We start from the raw sequence: 20859 nt of genomic DNA, 5'->3' as shown, positions 1-20859 counted from the left end.
ACAGTAGACTTCCCTCGGCTGTGTTCTGGCTTCTTCATTTCTGTGGTCTATTTTTGTGTCTCATTGAAAATCACTGTCAGGATCTCTCACCCAGTTTTAAGGAGGTGCCATCATCTCTGTACTGTCTTTAGTAGTGACAACACAGGAGGATGATAACACACAGTCCGTCATGCCGTAGGCCCAGCTCTCTGTCTGTCTGTGTCGGACTAGTGTGTGTGTGTGTGTGTGTGTGTGTGTGTGTGTGTGTGTGTGTGTGTGTGTGTGTGTGTGTGTGTGTGTGTGTGTGTGTGTGTGTGTGTGTGTGTGTGTGTGTGTGTGTGTGTGTGTGTGTGTGTGTGTGTGTGTGTGTGTGTGTGTGTGTGTGTGTGTGTATGTATGTATGTATGTGTGCATGTACATACAGTTTCTACAGACTGGCAGAGAGTGTGAGTGAAGTTTCAAATGCTCTTGAACAGATTTGGTCAAAAATGAAGAGAAAGTAAATCCTCCATTTCTTTTGTTTAGCACAATTTATTAAAATGGAACCCTGAGGGAGCAGGATTTAAACCTCTGAGTCTGTGTACAATGCCTTCTCCATTCCCATCTAGTAATCCACCTAGCTCGTACTCTGCTATTGTATTCCTATGGTACAATCTTCATCTCATCCATAATGCACAAGAATTAGGATTTTGTAAATAGCTGAGGGACAATCATTGTAGTTGCTGAGTAACTTTCCTACATTCCTCTTGGTATTTAAGGCTGCGGTAGCTACTGTTTTGGTGCCAGACCCACATTTGGTGAACAAAATTGGAAAGGAAACTGAAAATATGACAACATAACATGTCATACATTAAACGAAGGAAGACATTTCACCTTACAGAAATAAGAAAACAGTCTTGATTGAATGTTATGCGTTTGTGTGTGACCATGTGTGGCCAATATTGGCTGGATTTCACAACTTGTGGCCACAGATCCTGTATCCTGGTCCTGTATGGCTCAGGTGGTAGAGCATGGTGCTTGTACTGCCATACCTGAGGGTTCGGTTCCAGGGGCCACCCATACATAAAAACTGTTTGCCAAATGGCATATATTATTATATCCCAGAATGCATTGCCAGCTGTAGAAGAGGGTAAATTGACTTGGTGTTTGATGGATTATTAAGGTTGGAGTTGGTGTGACCATCCATTTCACACAACATGTGGTATGGTTGTCAGAACAAGTAGGCTGACATTCACATTGTCAACTAGAAAATATGAAACATCCTTATTTACATGATCAAAGTATTTCAATGGGAATAATTGTATTTCCTTGTACAGCCATATTATCTTTGGCATAGCTTGAAGATGGTGTTATTGCTGCCACAAAAACAATGCTTGGATCAATCACTTCCTACCTCAGCATTTCCTATGAAAACCAGCCCTATATTCCAGTAGGGTATTCTTCTGAATGGACATACAAAAATCATTTTATTACAATTCTCGGCTAGGTTTTGACTTAAAAAAGCAAACATTCAATGTAGAACACTGGTTGTCTGAATTAGGCTGATTGTTATAATTGCACAAGTGGTTATGTCTCAAGTACTTTGACAGTCCAGAAGTGATGAACTTCATTGCAAAGCAAAGCCACTTCCGTCTCCATCATAATGCAACGCAATAAGAAAATACAGCAACATCCTTTGAGATGATTCAAACTGCTCCGAGTATGTACAGTGCATCGGCGGTCATATCAATCTTTTCAGGATTGCACAAACGTAAGGTTTTGTGTTCAGCCTCACACAAGATAGTACTTCATCCCAGATAAAACGAAATAACAACAACAATAATAGACGTACTACTAAAAATATTGTTTCTGGCCTACTCAGTTCAATGTTTCCTGTTGTGTTCTTTCTAACATACCTTTCTCACCTCACCCTCTTTTATGTCCATATCCAACTTCAACTTCAACGTTAATGATTTTTGACTTGTGTTATTGGGTTGTGGTTGCTGGTTAAACAAACAGAGTAACACTACAATATGCAGAGTTTCCAGTTGAGCATTCTAAGAGCCTGAACGTTCTAGAATGCCCCGGCCATTTTTTTCTCTAAAGCGTGCCTTAAATCATCCTATAAAAGCATTTTAAACAAATAAAAAACACAAACAATGATAACAACATAATCATAACACTGTTTTTGTTGTCTGTCTGACAGTCCAGAGCGAACCATTTCCACAGCACTGTGCAAACACATAACATATGTAGCTGCTGACTATAAAACAAGACGGGGTGCTCTGGAGAGACGCACTGGATGTTTTGATCAGGCGACGTAGTCCATTGGCCGCTGCTAGCCGGAGGGATGCGTTCATCAACAGCATTGTTTACACACATTGTACCTTTGAGAAGCTCGGATTTTCAAAGAGTAGCGAGTTGAGCGACTGTCTTAGGTATCAAGGCATTGGAACTATGCAGCCTGTATGTTTCTACAAACACTAGATTGTCGTAACAAATACGTAGAACAGAATGAAAAGCCATATTAGACACATCTGTTCTCTCCAGTTTTCACCCACCAGTTTCATCCTCTTGTTTTACAGCCTTCCTTCATAGTGCAATTCTGTTATTATTACTATTTTAGCAAATCACTTACAAGTGGTTCCTCTCCTCAGTACTGCATCTGACCTCTATGTCATGCCTCCCACTCATATCAGACACACACAGACGCCATCCCGGCTCCATGGCTCTACAGTAGCATGATAATCACCACTCACACCAGACACACACAGACGCCATCCCGGCTCCATGGCTCTACAGTAGCATGATCATCACCACTCACACCAGACACACACAGACGCCATCCCGGCTCCATGGCTCTACAGTAGCATGATCATCACCACTCCCACCAGACACACACAGACGCCATCCCGGCTCCATGGCTCTACAGTAGCATGATAATCATCACTCACACCAGACACACACAGACGCCATCCCGGCTCCATGGCTCTACAGTAGCATGATCATCACCACTCCCACCAGACACACACAGACGCCATCCCGGTTCCATGGCTCTACAGTAGCATGATCATCACCAATCCCACCAGACACACACAGACGCCATCCCGACTCCATGGCTCTACAGTAGCATGATCATTACCAATCCCACCAGACACACACAGACGCCATCCCGGCTCCATGGCTCTACAGTAGCATGATCATCACCACTCCCACCAGACACACACAGACGCCATCCCGGCTCCATGGCTCTACAGTAGCATGATCATCACCACTCACACCAGACACACACAGATGCCATCCCGGCTCCATGGCTCTACAGCAGCATGAGAATCAATGGCTGCAGTGGCAACTGGCTGAAGACAACTGGCTGTCGGCCTACAGGAAAGGAACAGCCCTGTCCTAGTATGTACCATCTAGTAACAACACAACCCAGACAGACGTCCTCCATTTTGACTGTATCATATGGCTCATGGAACAGACAGAAACACCCTATGGAACACCAGTTAGTTCTGACTATGTGAACTGGTTCCCCTTGTCCCTGTGAATCATAATGGACCAGCAGAGATGAAGAGTCCACTGAGCTCCATTCCCAGAGCAGCAGAGGGAGGGAGGGAGAATGCTGTACTGTACGGTGGGCTGCTGTTGGTTTTTAGATTGGTGTTCGTTGGGAATCTGGCTCAGACCAACCTTCCAGTGTGTTGTGTAACAGAAAAAGGAAAACATTGACATTCCCAACATACGGGCTGGTCTGGACACCATGTTTCCTTCCTGTAACCTGAGTCATCCTCAACCACTGTGTGTCTGTCCCTGGAGAGCAGAGCCCTTCTGATTCCCGCCCAAACCTTGCAACATCCCCTCTTTGACAACCAACGCGGAGGAAAACAACACTGCAGCATCACAAGGTCTTTCATCAGCAGGTCAATACAGAGAGACTCCCTGGTCAACATGTACCTGAGTCCCTAGATTGGCCCCTTCCCTTTGCCCCCCGCACCCTTCATCAAGCAGACATCTAAGGGCACAGTGGTCAAGCACAGGGGACGTCGTTGGGCAACTGAATGGCCTCACTTTGTCACAGCATCAATAAAGTGAAAGAACACAGAAGGAGAGAAACAGACATATTTAACAATATTGTGGCTTTGCATGTTGAGTTGTTTTTTTGCTCAGGGATTCATAGTCCAGTCTGTGTTGAGTTCTCTGACGGTCACATCATGCTCTTCCTGTAGTCAGTCTGCTTGCAGCTGTTGGAGGGTGTGAGGGGTGAGAGGGAGGCATGGGTGGTGGGCAGCGAGTCCAGCTGACGGTAGAGCGCCCTCAGCTCCTTCACCTCCTCTAGAACATCCTTGGCCTGACCCCATGTGGACGCTGCCTCCTTCAGCAGCCTCTCTGCCTCCGCCCGGGCCCCGTCCGAGGAACCCTTGGAGCCCTTGGAACCTGGCGAGTCCTTCCCTTTCCCCTTCCCCCGCTCTACCTCCTCCCCCTTCGCCCCCTGCACCTGCATCAGCAGCTCCTGAGTTCTCTCCAGCTTCTGAGCGATTAGGTCCTGCAGCTGGCTGATGGGCGGCAGGTTGCCCGGGGGGGCAGAGGTGGCAGAGCGGGGGATGGATGTCCTGGGTTTGGTGGCCTGTGTCCCGGAGTGTGAGAGGATCTCGTCCATGGAGGCGCAGCGGCTTTTCTCGGCCGGTGTGAGCCTCTTGCCTGGCTGAGGAGTGCAGGACTTCCCCATCGGGCTCTGAAGTTGCTGTTTATCGTCCCAGGTGACCCCGGTATCGCGCGGCAGGCTCTGGGACTTCCCAGTGACCTCTGTGGGAGGCGTTAGACAGATGCTACTGATGGCACCCTCTGTTTTGGACCTGAGGCAGTCGAGCTGAGTGGATTTGTCCAGGTTGGCCCGGAAGCTCTTGTCACAGGTGTCCTGGCTGTCTGTGCTGGGGCTGTCCTCCTCCTGGATCAGGTCAAGGGTCAACATGCCGTCAGAGGTAGAAGTGGAGGCCTGGATACGGAGCAAGGAGAAACAGTCTGTTAGTGATATTAGACACCGTAAGAAACACTGAGATCAGGGTAAGGCCCATTGTGATTTAGTTAAGTTAGGAAATGAATTGGATTAAACTAATGAAAAATTCCAGTTGAAAGTAGTTTGATCATCACCATGTCCAACTGACTCATTGAATTAAAGCTCAATTGACAGAGTTGGAATTGTCTCCAACCAGCCGGTAATAAGGAGGGCTAAGATAAGACAGGCCAGGAGAAGCAGGATACCTACCACAGCCATGATGTGTCCTCGTGTAGGCAGGCGCCGTGTGTGAGGGATCTTAGCCCTGTCCCGTGTGAGATGGGACAGAAGGTTTTCATCCTCAACCATGACCTGAAAGAAAGCAAGAAAAAAAGAAAGATGAAAGAGAGAGAGAGAGAGAGAGAGAGAGAGAGAGAGAGAGAGAGGGGGAGGGAGAGAGATAAAGGAGAGAGAGAGGGAGATAAAGGAGAAATAGAGGGAGAGAGAGAGAGAGAGAGAGAGAGAGAGAGAGAGAGAGAGAGAGAGAGAGAGAGAGAGAGAGAGAGAGAGAGAGAGTGAGAGATAATGGAACAGTCACATGTGGAGTGAGGGGATGCATGCTTTCACATTAGCCTGAGGGCTGTGTTTGTGTCGGAGTGGGTTGGGTAGTTTATTGATCAGTATTATAGACCTAATCATGGATTGATTATCTACAGGCATGAGATTCACTGGGCCAAATGGGCCACAACAATTTGCATAAGTCCTTGGGAAACAGGCCGCTAACCTATAGATAACCTATAGCTAACCTATAGCTACACTGACAACCAAAACATCTGCACTGTTAACTAGTGATAACACTGTGTCCACTGATGAAGTGAGTTCAGCCCTATAGCTAACCTATAGCTACACTGATGACCAACACGTCTGCACTGTCATCTAGTGATAACACTGTGTCCACTGATGAAGTGAGTTCAGCCCTATAGCTAACCTATAGCTAACCTATAGCTAACCTATAGCTAACATATAGCTAACATATAGCTAACATATAGCTACACTGATGACCAACACGTCTGCACTGTCATCTGGTGATAACACTGTCTCCACTGATGAAGTGAGCTCAGCCCTATAGCTAACATATAGCTAACCTATAGCTAACATATAGCTAACCTATAGCTAACCTATAGCTAACATATAGCTAACATATAGCTACACTGATGACCAACACGTCTGCACTGTCATCTGGTGATAACACCGTCTCCACTGATGAAGTGAGTTCAGCCCTATAGCTAACCTATAGCTAACCTATAGCTAACATATAGCTAACATATAGCTAACCTATAGCTAACCTATAGCTAACCTATAGCTAACCTATAGCTAACCTATAGCTAACATATAGCTAACCTATAGCTAACCTATAGCTAACCTATAGCTAACCTATAGCTAACATATAGCTAACATATAGCTAACATATAGCTACACTGATGACCAACACGTCTGCACTGTCATCTGGTGATAACACCGTCTCCACTGATGAAGTGAGCTCAGCCCTATAGCTAACCTATAGCTAACATATAGCTAACCTATAGTTAACATATAGCTAACCTATAGCTAACATATAGCTAACCTATAGCTAACACATAGCTACACTGATGACCAACACGTCTGCACTGTCATCTGGTGATAACACTGTCTCCACTGATGAAGTGAGCTCAGCCCTATAGCTAACCTATAGCTAACCTATAGCTAACCTATAGCTAACATATAGCTAACCTATAGCTAACCTATAGCTAACATATAGCTACACTGATGACCAACACGTCTGCACTGTCATCTGGTGATAACACCGTCTCCACTGATGAAGTGAGTTCAGCCCTATAGCTAACCTATAGCTAACCTATAGCTAACCTATAGCTAACCTATAGCTAACATATAGCTAACCCATAGCTAACCTATAGCTAACCTATAGCTAACATATAGCTAACCTATAGCTAACCTATAGCTAACATATAGCTAACCCATAGCTAACCTATAGCTACACTGATGACCAACACGTCTGCACTGTCATCTGGTGATAACACCGTCTCCACTGATGAAGTGAGTTCAGCTGGAGTGTAGTTTATTCACTGGCTAGTGGGACTAAGCAACATGTCATATTTTATCCGCTGGGATTTTATGTCTAATATCAATGTCATAATTGTCAATTGGATCTGAAAGCTTTTAACCATTACATTATCAGGTGGAACGAGAAAAGATGGAGATGACCAGCACAAGTGTGTAGTTAAGAGCACTAGGTTAGCTATCCAGGCTGCATCACAACCAGCTGTGATTGAGAGTCCCATAGGGCGGTGCACAATTGGCCCAGCGTCGTCCGGGTTTGGCCGGTGTAGGCCGTCAATTGTACATAAACTCCTAGTTCTGTGCTGCCAATGACTGAAACGAATTTCAAAAATCACTGAAGCTGGAGACTCATATCTCCCTCACTAATTTAAGCATCAGCTGTCAGAGCAGCTCACAGATCATTGCACTGTACACAGCCCATCTGTAAATAGCCCATCCAACTACCTCATCCCCATATTTGTCACACCCTGACCATAGTTTGCTTTGCATGTTTCTATGTTTTGGTTGGTCAGGGTGTGAGCTGAGTGGGCATTCTATGTTACATCTGGTTTGTCAGGTGTTCATCATTGTCTCTGATTGGGAACCATATTTAGGTAGCCTGTTTGGTGTTGGGTTTTGTGGGTGATTGTCCTTAGTGTCTTGATGTCCTTGTTCTGTGTGTATGTGCACCAGTATTAGGCTGTTTCGGTTTTCGTTATACGTTTATTGTTTTGTAGTGTTTGTATTTAGATTCGTGTTGCTTCAGTTGAATAAACATGAATCACAATCTACACGCCGCATTTTGGTCCGACTCTCTTTCCCATGCAGACAACCGTTACAATATTGTTATTTATTTGTGCTCCTTTGCACCCCAGTATCTCTACTTGCACATTCATCTTCTGCACATCTATCACTCCAGTGTTTAATTGCTAAATTGTAATTACTTCACCACTACGGCCTATTTATTGCCTTACCTCCCTAATCTTACCTCATTTGCATACATTGTATATAGATTTTTTTCTATTGTGTTATTGACTGTGCGTTTGTTTATTCCATGTGTAACTTTGTGTTGTTGTTTGTGTCACACTGCTTTGCTTTATCTTGGCCAGGTCGCAATTGTAAATGAGAACTTGTTCTCAACTGGCCTACCTGGTTAAATAAAGGTGAAATAAAAAAATTAACAAATGTTCTTAAATAAAGGTGAAATTAATTTGTTTGCCAACATGATCCATTATCCATCTCCGGTGTTTGCCTACATGATCCATCTCCGGTGTTTGCCAACATGATACATCTCCGGTGTTTGCCTACATGATCCATCTCCGGTGTTTGCCTACATGATCCATCTCCGGTGTTTGCCAACATTATCCATCTCCGGTGTTTGCCAACATTATCCATCTCCGGTGTTTGCCTACATGATCCATCTCCGGTGTTTGCCAACATTATCCATCTCCGGTGTTTGCCAACATTATCCATCTCCGGTGTTTGCCAACATTATCCATCTCCGGTGTTTGCAAACATTATCCATCTCCGGTGTTTGCCTACATTATCCATCTCCGGTGTTTTCCTACATGATCCATCTCCAGTGTTTGCCAAAATTATCCATCTCCGGTGTTTGCCAACATTATCCATCTCCGGTGTTTGCCAACATGATCCATCTCCGGTGTTTGCCAACATTATCATTCTCCGGAGCTGGCCAACATGATCCATCTTGGGTGTTTGCCAACATTATACATCTCGGTGTTTGCCAACATTATACATCTTGGGTGTTTGCCAACATTATACATCTCAGGTGTTTGCCAACATTATACATCTCGGTGTTTGCCAACATTATCCATCTCCGGTGTTTGCCAACATTATAAATCTTGGGTGTTTGCCAACATTATACATCTCGGTGTTTGCCAACATTATCCATCTCCGGTGTTTGCCAACATTATACATCTCCGGTGTTTGCCGACATTATACATCTCCGGTGTTTGCAGACATTATCCATCTCCGGTGTTTGCCAACATTATACATCTCGGTGTTTGCCAACATTATACATCTCGGGTGTTTGCCAACATTATCCATCTCCGGTGTTTGCCAACATTATACATCTCCGGTGTTTGCTAACATTATACATCTCGGGTATTTGCCTACATGATACATCTCCGGTGTTTGCCAACATTATACATCTCGGGTATTTGCCTACATGATCCATCTCCGGTGTTTGCCAACATTATACATCTCCGGTGTTTGCCTACATGATACATCTCCGGTGTTTGCCAACATTATACATCTCCGGTGTTTGCCAACATTATACATCTCCGGTGTTTGCCAACATGATCCATCTCGGGTGTTTGCCAACATTATACATCTCGGTGTTTGCCAACATTATACATCTCCGGTGTTTGCCTGCATTATCCATCTCCGGTGTTTGCCAACATTATACATCTCGGGCATTTGCCTACATGATCCATCTCCGGTGTTTGCCTACATGATACATCTCCGGTGTTTGCCTACATGATACATCTCCGGTGTTTGCCAACATTATACATCTCCGGTGTTTGCCTACATGATACATCTCCGGTGTTTGCCTACATTATCCATCTCCGGTGTTTGCCAACATGATCCATCTCGGTGTTGGACATAACACAGAGTGGGTTTAAATGGTGATTATATGATGGGTGCAACTTTTATGTTCTGCTAAACATACTGTTGTGATATTTTGTAAGCTTGTCGCTCCACAATCATGTAATGTATGCAGTTACAGCTATTACCTGCCTTCTTTCTTTCTGACATGACAACCAATGACTAAACCCAAACTCAACCAGATTTATTTATCTATCATCCTTTGACAAAAACCTTGGATCAGCAATTGTCCCACAACCAATTGTTAACATGTATCTAGTTATTCTATTGTAAGACAATATTCTGGAGTCAATCTAGTATTTCTATGTGATACAGCTGACCAGGAGGAATCCACAGATTTAATAGAATTTTTGAGGATGTTTTAAAACGCCATCCAATCATGTGACTGTCTTGTCAGGCTACTGTGTTCAGTATAAGTGGCCCTGAACAAGGCAGTTAATCCACTGTTCCTAGACCATCATTGTAAATAAGAATTTGTTCTTTACTGACTTGCCTAGTTAAATAAAGGTTAAACTAAAATTAAAATAAGGGTGTATTTCAGGGCACTAGGTTTGCTATTGGTTTGCTATTATACACATACATGATGTGTATAAAACACTTTCAACCAATGTTGCATTGCAATTCAATGCAGGTTTTTCAACATAGATCTACAGTACGTGTGTATCATCATGTAGGACTCCACCTGCGATAACCCTACAGTTGAGAGCAATGAAACACCATCCTGGTGGAAGAGTGAATCCCGTCTCTGATGTCATCAGGCCATTGATCAGCAGAGACACTGGAGCCCTGGAGGTAATTGATATCTCTCACAGTGCTGGTGCTGTTGTTCCGAGTCCATCCACACGCCTGACCAGTTGTCCTCTAAATGTATTTTATTCTATGTGAAAGTAGCTCAATGTTGTATTCGTTCTGTTTCTTTAACAGTGATGACATGGATTTGGATAGTCATTGTGAGAGTGCTTCTGCCATCTATAGCTGAGTGATAGGGACATGTACTGTTTGGGCCATCTATAGCTGTGTGATAGGGACCTGTACAGTTTGGGCCATCTATAGCTGAGTGATAGGGACATGTACAGTTTGGGCCATCTATAGCTGTGTGATAGGGACCTGTACAGTTTGGGCCATCTATAGCTGTGTGATAGGGACATGTACTGTTTGGGCCATCTATAGCTGTGTGATAGGGACATGTACTGTTTGGGCCATCTATAGCTGTGTGATAGGGACATGTCCTGTTTGGGCCATCTATAGCTGTGTGATAGGGACATGTACTGTTTGGGCCATCTATAGCTGTGTGATAGGGACATGTACTGTTTGGGCCATATATAGCTGTGTGATAGGGACCTATACAGTTTGGGCCATCTATAGCTGTGTGATAGGGACATGTACTGTTTGGGCCATCTATAGCTGTGTGATAGGGACATGTACTGTTTGGGCCATCTATAGCTGTGTGATAGGGACATGTCCTGTTTGGGCCATCTATAGCTGTGTGATAGGGACATGTACTGTTTGGGCCATCTATAGCTGTGTGATAGGGACATGTCCTGTTTGGGCCATCTATAGCTGTGTGATAGGGACATGTACTGTTTGGGCCATCTATAGCTGTGTGATAGGGACATGTACTGTTTGGGCCATATATAGCTGTGTGATAGGGACCTATACAGTTTGGGCCATATATAGCTGTGTGATAGGGACCTATACAGTTTGGGCCATATATAGCTGTGTGATAGGGACCTATACAGTTTGGGCCATATATAGCTGTGTGATAGGGTCCTGTACAGTTTGGGCCATATATAGCTGTGTGATAGGGACCTGTCCAGTTTGGGCCATCTATAGCTGTGTGATAGGGACCTGTACAGTTTGGGCCATCTATAGCTGTGTGATAGGGACATGTACTGTTTGGGCCATCTATAGCTGTGTGATAGGGACATGTACTGTTTGGGCCATCTATAGCTGTGTGATAGGGACATGTACAGTTTGGGCCATCTATAGCTGTGTGATAGGGACATGTACAATTTGGGCCATCTATAGCTGTGTGATAGGGACCTGTACAGTTTGGGCCATCTATAGCTGTGTGATAGGGACATGTACTGTTTGGGCAATCTATAGCTGTGTGATAGGGACCTGTACAGTTTGGGCCATCTATAGCTGTGTGATAGGGACATGTACAGTTTGGGCCATCTATAGCTGTGTGATAGGGACATGTACTGTTTGGGCCATCTATAGCTGTGTGATAGGGACCTGTACAGTTTGGGCCATCTATAGCTGTGTGATAGGGACATACAGTTTGGGCCATCTATAGCTGTGTGATAGGGACATGTACAGTTTGGGCCATCTATAGCTGTGTGATAGGGACCTGTACAGTTTGGGACATCTATAGCTGTGTGATAGGGACCTGTACAGTTTGGGCCATCTATAGCTGTGTGATAGGGACCTGTACAGTTTGGGCCATCTATAGCTGTGTGATAGGGACCTGTACAGTTTGGGCCATCTATAGCTGTGTGATAGGGACCTGTACAGTTTGGGCCATCTATAGCTGTGTGATAGGGACCTGTACTGTTTGGGCCATCTATAGCTGTGTGATAGGGACCTGTACAGTTTGGGCCATCTATAGCTGTGTGATAGGGACATGTACAGTTTGGGCCATCTATAGCTGTGTGATAGGGACATGTACAGTTTGGGCCATCTATAGCTGTGTGATAGGGACTTGTACAGTTTGGGCCATCTATAGCTGTGTGATAGGGACCTGTACTGTTTGGGCCATCTATAGCTGTGTGATAGGGACATGTAGAGTTTGGGCCATCTATAGCTGTGTGATAGGGACCTATACAGTTTGGGCCATCTATAGCTGTGTGATAGGGACTTGTACTGTTTGGGCCATCTATAGCTGTGTGATAGGGACCTGTACTGTTTGGGCCATCTATAGCTGTGTGATAGGGACCTGTACAGTTTGGGACATCTATAGCTGTGTGATAGGGACCTATACAGTTTGGGCCATATATAGCTGTGTGACAGGGACATGTACAGTTTGGGCCATCTATAGCTGTGTGATAGGGACCTGTACAGTTTGGGCCATCTATAGCTGTGTGATAGGGACATGCACAGTTTGGGCCATCTATAGCTGTGTGATAGGGACATGTACTGTTTGGGCCATCTATAGCTGTGTGATAGGGACATGTACAGTTTGGGCCATCTATAGCTGTGTGATAAGGACCTGTACTGTTTGGGCCATCTATAGCTGTGTGATAGGGACCTGTACTGTTTGGGCCACCTATTGCTGTGTGATAGGGACATGTACAGTTTGGGCCATCTATATCTGTGTGATAGGGACATGTACAGTTTGGGCCATCTATATCTGTGTGATAGGGACATGTAGAGTTTGGGCCATCTGTAGCTGTGTGATAGGGACCTGTACTGTTTGGGCCATCTATAGCTGTGTGATAGGGACCTGTACTGTTTGGGCCATCTATAGCTGTGTGATAGGGACCTGTACAGTTTGGGACATCTATAGCTGTGTGATAGGGACCTATACAGTTTGGGCCATATATAGCTGTGTGATAGGGACATGTACAGTTTGGGCCATCTATATCTGTGTGATAGGGACATGTAGAGTTTGGGCCATCTATAGCTGTGTGATAGGGACCTGTACAGTTTGGGCCATCTATAGCTGTGTGATAGGGACCTGTACAGTTTGGGCCATCTATAGCTGTGTGTGTGTGTGTGTTTGGGTGGGTGTGCTTTCGTGCATCAGTGTGTGTGTGCATGTGTCCATCCATGTGTGTGTGTTGGGGACTATGTCAAATGTGTGTGTTGTGGCCTTATATAAGGGTGGTGTTGACACGATGCGTTAAGTGCATAAAAGCTCAGAAGTGTGTGTGTGTGTGTGTGTGTTTTTAGTGTGTGTACATGTTATTTCACATCAAGCTGCTCCCCTACCGTCTGTCTATTGATGTCATCAGGGCGATTGACCTGCAGTGAGAAGGAGGGATGAAGGATCCATCCCATCATCCCCAAACAGAGAGGGAATCCTTTGATCAGCTGCCTCAGCTAGAAGACTGTCACAGCTGTCACCACCTGTCTCTCTGCTTTATAGAGGTCATTTCATCTACACTACACTAGACTGAAACCCAGAAAATGCCCTCATCAGGAAACCAGTTTAAGATAGAATGTAAGATACGATAACAGTTCCTTGTATTTCTGAAGCACTTTATACATGTCAACATGCTGTGGGAGTTTAGTGTCAGGTCATGAGGGTGTGTGTGAATGAGGGGCGGGTCAATGGATTCCATTCCTCAAAAGTGCATTCAGTAAGATATCCTCTTGCAATTGGCCATGTGACAGATGAAGTGTTGTTTATAAGAGAGAGAGAGGAGAAGGAGAGTGGAGGTGTGTCTCACCTCATCCAGGATGCTGTTCTTGGATCTGGTGATTGCTCCATTTAAGGCGTTTATCCAGGACTCCTTCTCCTCTGGACTAACAGCCAGGAACACCAGGTTAGGGACCTGACAGACACAAACGAGAGAGAGGGAATGTAAGAAGCCAGGGCCTTGCACAATCTTGTTTAAATGAGCATGAAGGGAGTGTTGAAAATCATAACATGCATAGTTCTCAGTCAACCATCTGTAAGGGATACCTTTCATATAGGTACCATTCCAGAAACCCATATCACTCACGCACACATTCACACACAGATATGACCATATGGTGCTCTTTCTCCCACTGAGGCTACAGGAAACTGCAGCTGTGTGGAGACTCTGCGAATCTCTCTCAGTCTGTGTCTGTCTGTGTGCTGAAACACAAGCTTCCTCCCCTGACAACCCAACATGATACCCTATCCTCCTGCTGCTCTGAGGGTTCTGGGAGATCCTGCGTGTGCGTGTGTGTGCGTGTGTGTGCGCCGCTTTGTGAGTGTACGTGTGTGTTAGGGATGGGTATGAGTAATGGAGTACTGGAACGGAAGTCCAATGCATGACCTTTAACCAGAGATTACGTTTGTGTCAATTACTGTAACACTATTTGGTGGATTGTGCTTTGTGGCTGCCTGAACAGGACTTGGAGACCATGTTAGTGTTCCATTTGTATATGTGCATTTGCAGGGCACAACAGAAAATAAACCAAGCCAAGGGTCATACAGGTTATGTCTATAGATAAATGGACACATCTTTTTTCCCAGCGGGGGTCTTGTGTTCTACATATTATTAAAAAAACGGCTTTGAGTACTCTAAATAAATAAATGTGTGAGTACATTAAAAAAAAGAACGCCCATCCCTAGCGTGTGTAGGGGTCATGGGGGAATCACTGCCTCACCAGAAGAGCCTTTCCATGTTTCAAAGGTGAACTGGACTGGCAAACTGTCAGATTTCAAATGGTCTACAAGCATTGGGAATTTGACACTTTCACTCTGTTTCTCCAGTAAGCCTGTCCAGTTAGTCTGTGGTGATCATATACTGGGTGTAGGAGTTGGAGGTGTGGCGAGTCTGGAACACAATGTCCCTGTGAAAGGGAGGGAACAGAAGGAGGGAGGGAACAGGGGGAGGGAGGGAACAGAGGGAGGGAGGGAACAGAGGGAGGGAGGGAACAGAGGGAGGGAGGGAACAGGGGGAGGGAGGGAACAGAGGGAGGGAGGGAACAGAGGGAGGGAGGGAACAGAGGGAGGGAGGACAGTGTCTCTGGGCAGAGACAGAGGTGGGAGGAGCTAAGTAGAGTCAAAGGGGATCATGGCTAATGACTAAGGACAGGGTGTACAGGGTGGTGACCCCGTCTGGCGAGCCGAGTCAGGTGAGTGTCAATCAGCCTGTCAATCAATCTGGCTACTGTAACTGATCTGACTATGCTAATGTCTGGCTACAGTACCGTGAAACTCATCTCAACAGTGAGTTTAAGATGTAAGTATTGATTGTGTTGCTATTGTGGTACAGTACTTTGAGGTACAGGTTTGCTCTTTCCAAGGTTCTAGATCTGGGTTCTTGTTGACACTTCCTGTGGACCCACCGTGTTGCCTGGGGTTCTGCAGCGCAGCAGGGTGAACTTGCTGTGGTTCTTCTTGCTGCGGCTCTTGGCCTTGCGGAGCTCCTCAGAACGCTCGTAATCCGTCAGGTCAACCACCTCCTGGATCTTCTTCTCATCCTTCACCTGCAGATAGACACAATGGACAGATGTTTCAGATGTTTGAGATAGACACAATAGACAGATGTTTCAGATGTTTGAGATAGACACAATAGACAGATGTTTCAGATGTTTGAGATAGACACAATGGACAGATGTTTCAGATGTTTGAGATAGACACAATGGACAGATGGCGATGTTTCAGATAGACACAATAGACATATGTTTCAGATGTTTGAGATAGACACAATGGACAGATGGTGATGTTTCAGATAGACACAATGGACAGATGGCGATGTTTCAGATAGACACAATAGACAGATGCTTCAGATAGACACAATAGACAGGTGTTTCAGGTAGACACATTGGACAGATGTTTCAGATGACACAATAGACAGATGTTTCAGATGACACAATAGACAGATGTTTCAGATATACACAATGGGCAGATGGAGATGTTTCAGATAGACACAATAGACAGATTGAGATGTTCCAGATAGACACAATGGAGAGATGGAGATGTTTCAGATAGACACGATAGACAGATGTTTCAGATAGATACAATAGATAGATGGAGATGTTTCAGATAGACACAATAGATAGATGGAGATGTTGAACAGAAAGCTAAGACTCCAATACAGATGTCAACTTCAACAGAATGAACTGTATGAACTGTAATAGTGTATTCTGTGTCCCTGAAAACTGTGAGAGAGATACAAGGATGTCCCCCATGTGATGTGTGAGGCTGTATGGTGTAAAGGCGGAGCTAGCAGGCACGAAGTCACTAAAATAGAAACAAAGGCAGTCATCCAATAATGCTGCAGGGTGCAGATAGGGCAGGAGGCCATCAATTCTTGAAGGACACAACCGGTCCGGAACATGATGGACTAATCACAATGTGCACAATAAGCCCCAACCCCCAACCCTTCCTAGACACAAACTCCCTCCTGTTCCGGGTTGTTAATAACTTGTGTTATTAATCTGACATCCCCCCCCCCCACCCCACCACCAAACACATCCCAGGACAAAGGCCATAGACTGAACAGGCAGCACCCAGTGACAACACAACAGCTAATTGGATTAGGGTCAGACACGGCTTTGTGTCTGTCCACAACAATGTTAAAACCACATCAGGAGACCACTTATGAGGTCTGGGAAAAATGTGAGAAGATTAGATTTTTGGATATAGTTACCCTTCAATTCAAGTGTACACCTAGCAAGAGGCTGTTGTTTAGCGTGTTTTTGTAGCACACATATGATGGTAGAGTTTGCTAAACAAATACCCACTGGATTTATGGAAATAATCATTATATTGTTCTGCCAGGTCAGCATAGGCTACTTTGAGGTTAACATTTAATTGAGAAGTTTTTTGGGAAAGCCTTTCCATCTACCAGAAGACTGTTTTCATTAGCATCATCGCTAACCGCTACACAAAGAGGTAGATGTGCTCACCTCACATACGCAGACAGGGGGATTTCTCGTTGCCTATTCAGGAAGTTGCAAGAAATATGAATCGCTGATGCAGTCTGTTCATTTCTTATGATAAACTTGGGCAAATGTAATTGATATCCTACTAAGTTCAATAAATGTTTGAACATCATTGAATTATGTTTAAATCTCTGGATTCTGTGATTCCGTCCACTTTCTCCGCATGGCCCTAGGTTTGTAAGAGGTCACCAGTAAAGTGTCACCATCTTAACCCTCCCCAGGTGGCATGGTGGCACTGTGAGTTCAGGTCCGAGGCAGCCAGTTGACAAATGGGGCACAGCTGTGGGCCTATGACACAACCCCCACGGGACCGTCTATCATGGGACAGTGTGACGACATGACAGCCATCCTCCCCATAAAGTTAAACGTTTTATTGGGCGGACTAAATTAAAATATTGTTAAACTTTCGTACATTAATGTGCCTCAGTGAGTCAACATACCGCTCGCTGCCTCTGGTGATTTTAGTTTTCTGAACCCTGGTGGAGCCATACACACTCCTTAGAACAGGGTTTCCCTAACCGGGTCCTAGGGACCCCCAGGGGGGCACGTTTTGGTTTCTGCCCTAACACTACACAGCTGATTGATGATCAAATGATCAACTAATCATCAAGCTTTGATCATTTGAATAAGATGTGTAGTGTTAGGAGCAAAAACGAAAACGTGCAGCCCTGGGGGTCCCCAGGACCCAATTAGGGAAACCCTGTTCTAAGGAGTGTGTATGGCTCCACCAGGGTTCAGAAAACTAGAACAATCAAAAGGCCTGTTTGCATTGAGACAAGGCAGATATCTGTTCGTTATCTAGCTGGTAAGATAATGGTCATACAGCCAGTCAGGAAAAAGATTAATACATGTATTTAGAACAGGGTTTATAAGAATACTCATTTGTGCTTTCAGACAGGAATAACAATTCAAAAACAGAAATGGTCATTGCATAAACATGAAACATTTGGGTGATTTAAAGTGTTTACAAAGGATTAGATTTCAGCTATACGGCATCGCTGTTGGGAGATGTGTTGTGGCCCTGGGTGGGTGAGTGAGTTGGGCTGTGGGTTTAGGATTGAAAGAGTAGATGGCACCCGACAGAAGGTTTTGGAGATATCATAACCCTCGGCCACCCCCCTCCCTCCCAACACATGTCCCCCTCAGCGCTGACACTCACTTTGGTTTTAATCCCCCCCCCTCCACACACACTTTGTCACTCCTCATCGGGGGGGGGGGGGGGCCTGAGCCAATGTGATGTTGGAGCTCAGAGCCACAAAGCCAGACTTGAGTCTGTCTTCCTCTTTCTCTGTGACAATGTCTGGAACTGATAACCACAGACTGTATGCATCAATACTGTCTATCCACCATACTGTCTATCCACCATACTGTCTATCCACCATACTGTCTATCCACCACACTGTCCATCCACCATACTGTCTATCCACCATACGGTCTATCCACCACACTGTCTATCCACCACACTGTCTATCCACCACACTGTCTATCCACCACACTGTCTATCCACCATACTGTCTATCCACCACACTGTCTATCCATCATACTGTCTATCCACCATACTGTCTATCCACCATACTGTCTATCCACCATACTGTCTATCCACCATACGGTCTATCCACAACACTGTCTATCCACAACACTGTCTATCCACCACACTGTCTATCCACCATACTGTCTATCCACCATACCGTCTATTCACAACACAGTCTATCCACCATACTGTCTATCCACCGTACTGTCTATCCACCATACTGTCTATCCACCATACTGTCTATCCACCATACTGTCTATCCACCGTACTGTCTATCCACCATACTGTCTATCCACCATACTGTCTATCCACCATACTGTCTATCCACCATACTGTCTATCCACCGTACTGTCTATCCACCATACTGTCTATCCACCATACTGTCTATCCACCGTACTGTCTATCCACCATACTGTCTATCCACCATACTGTCTATCCACCATACTGTCTATCCACCATACTGTCTATCCACCATACTGTCTATCCACCATACTGTCTATCCACCATACTGTCTATCCACCACACTGTCTATCCATCATACTGTCTATCCACCATACTGTCTATCCACCACACTGTCTATCCACCATACTGTCTATCCACCATACCGTCTATTCACAACACAGTCTATCCACCATACTGTCTATCCACCGTACTGTCTATCCACCATACTGTCTATCCACCATACTGTCTATCCACCATACTGTCTATCCACCGTACTGTCTATCCACCATACTGTCTATCCACCACACTGTCTATCCACCATACTGTCTATCCACCATACATTCACTGTCTATCCACCATACTGTCTATCCACCATACTGTCTATCCACCATACTCTATCCACCATACTGTCTATCCACCGTACTGTCTATCCACCATACTGTCATCCACCATACTGTCTATCCACCATACTGTCTATCCACCATACTGTCTATCCACCATACTGTCTATCCACCACACTGTCTATCCACCATACTGTCTATCCACCATACTGTCTATCCACCATACTGTCTATCCACCATACTGTCTATCCACCATACTGTCTATCCACCATACTGTCTATCCACCATACTGTCTATCCACCATACTGTCTATCCACCATACTGTCTATCCACCATACTGTCTATCCACCATACTGTCTATCCACCATACTGTCTATCCACCATACTGTCTATCCACCATACTGTCTATCCACCATACTGTCTATCCACCATACTGTCTATCCACCGTACTGTCTATCCACCGTACTGTCTATCCACCGTACTGTCTATCCACCATACTGTCTATCCACCATACTGTCTATCCACCATACTGTCTATCCACCATACTGTCTATCCACCATACTGTCTATCCACCGTACTGTCTATCCACCATACTGTCTATCCACCATACTGTCTATCCACCGTACTGTCTATCCACCATACTGTCTATCCACCATACTGTCTATCCACCATACTGTCTATCCACCATACTGTCTATCCACCATACTGTCTATCCACCATACTGTCTATCCACCATACGGTCTATCCACAACACTGTCTATCCACAACACTGTCTATCCACCACACTGTCTATCCACCATACTGTCTATCCACCATACTGTCTATCCACCACACTGTCTATCCACCATACTGTCTATCCACCATACCGTCTATTCACAACACAGTCTATCCACCATACTGTCTATCCACCGTACTGTCTATCCACCATACTGTCTATCCACCATACTGTCTATCCACCGTACTGTCTATCCACCGTACTGTCTATCCACCATACTGTCTATCCACCATACTGTCTATCCACCATACTGTCTATCCACCATACTGTCTATCCACCACACTGTCTATCCATCATACTGTCTATCCACCATACTGTCTATCCACCATACTGTCTATCCACCATACTGTCTATCCACCACACTGTCTATCCACCCATACTGTCTATCCACCATACTGTCTATCCACCATACTGTCTATCCACCATACTGTCTATCCACCATACTGTCTATCCACCATACTGTCTATCCACCATACTGTCTATCCACCACACTGTCTATCCACCG

General features: G+C 45.0%; 1 protein-coding gene across 1 annotated transcript in view; it reads right to left on the bottom strand.

Annotated features, from left to right (window-relative positions):
* Positions 1-494: 494 nt before the first annotated feature.
* LOC124021182 (pleckstrin homology domain-containing family O member 1-like) overlaps positions 495-20859 on the bottom strand; it is a 51985-nt gene continuing 31620 nt past the window's right edge. The window contains exons 3-6 of the mRNA XM_046336529.1: positions 15665-15805; positions 14071-14175; positions 5222-5323; positions 495-4951 (exon numbers count right to left, since the gene is read on the bottom strand). Of these exons, the coding sequence (XP_046192485.1) occupies positions 4163-4951; positions 5222-5323; positions 14071-14175; positions 15665-15805 (1137 nt within the window). The 3' untranslated portion in view covers positions 495-4162. The remainder of the gene's footprint in view (positions 4952-5221; positions 5324-14070; positions 14176-15664; positions 15806-20859) is intronic.

The sequence above is a fragment of the Oncorhynchus gorbuscha genome, unplaced genomic scaffold (assembly GCF_021184085.1).
Source record: "Oncorhynchus gorbuscha isolate QuinsamMale2020 ecotype Even-year unplaced genomic scaffold, OgorEven_v1.0 Un_scaffold_1079, whole genome shotgun sequence".
NCBI lineage: Eukaryota > Metazoa > Chordata > Actinopteri > Salmoniformes > Salmonidae > Oncorhynchus > Oncorhynchus gorbuscha.
Note: the sequence above shows the minus strand (reverse complement) of the source record. Positions and strands in the feature narration are given on the sequence as shown.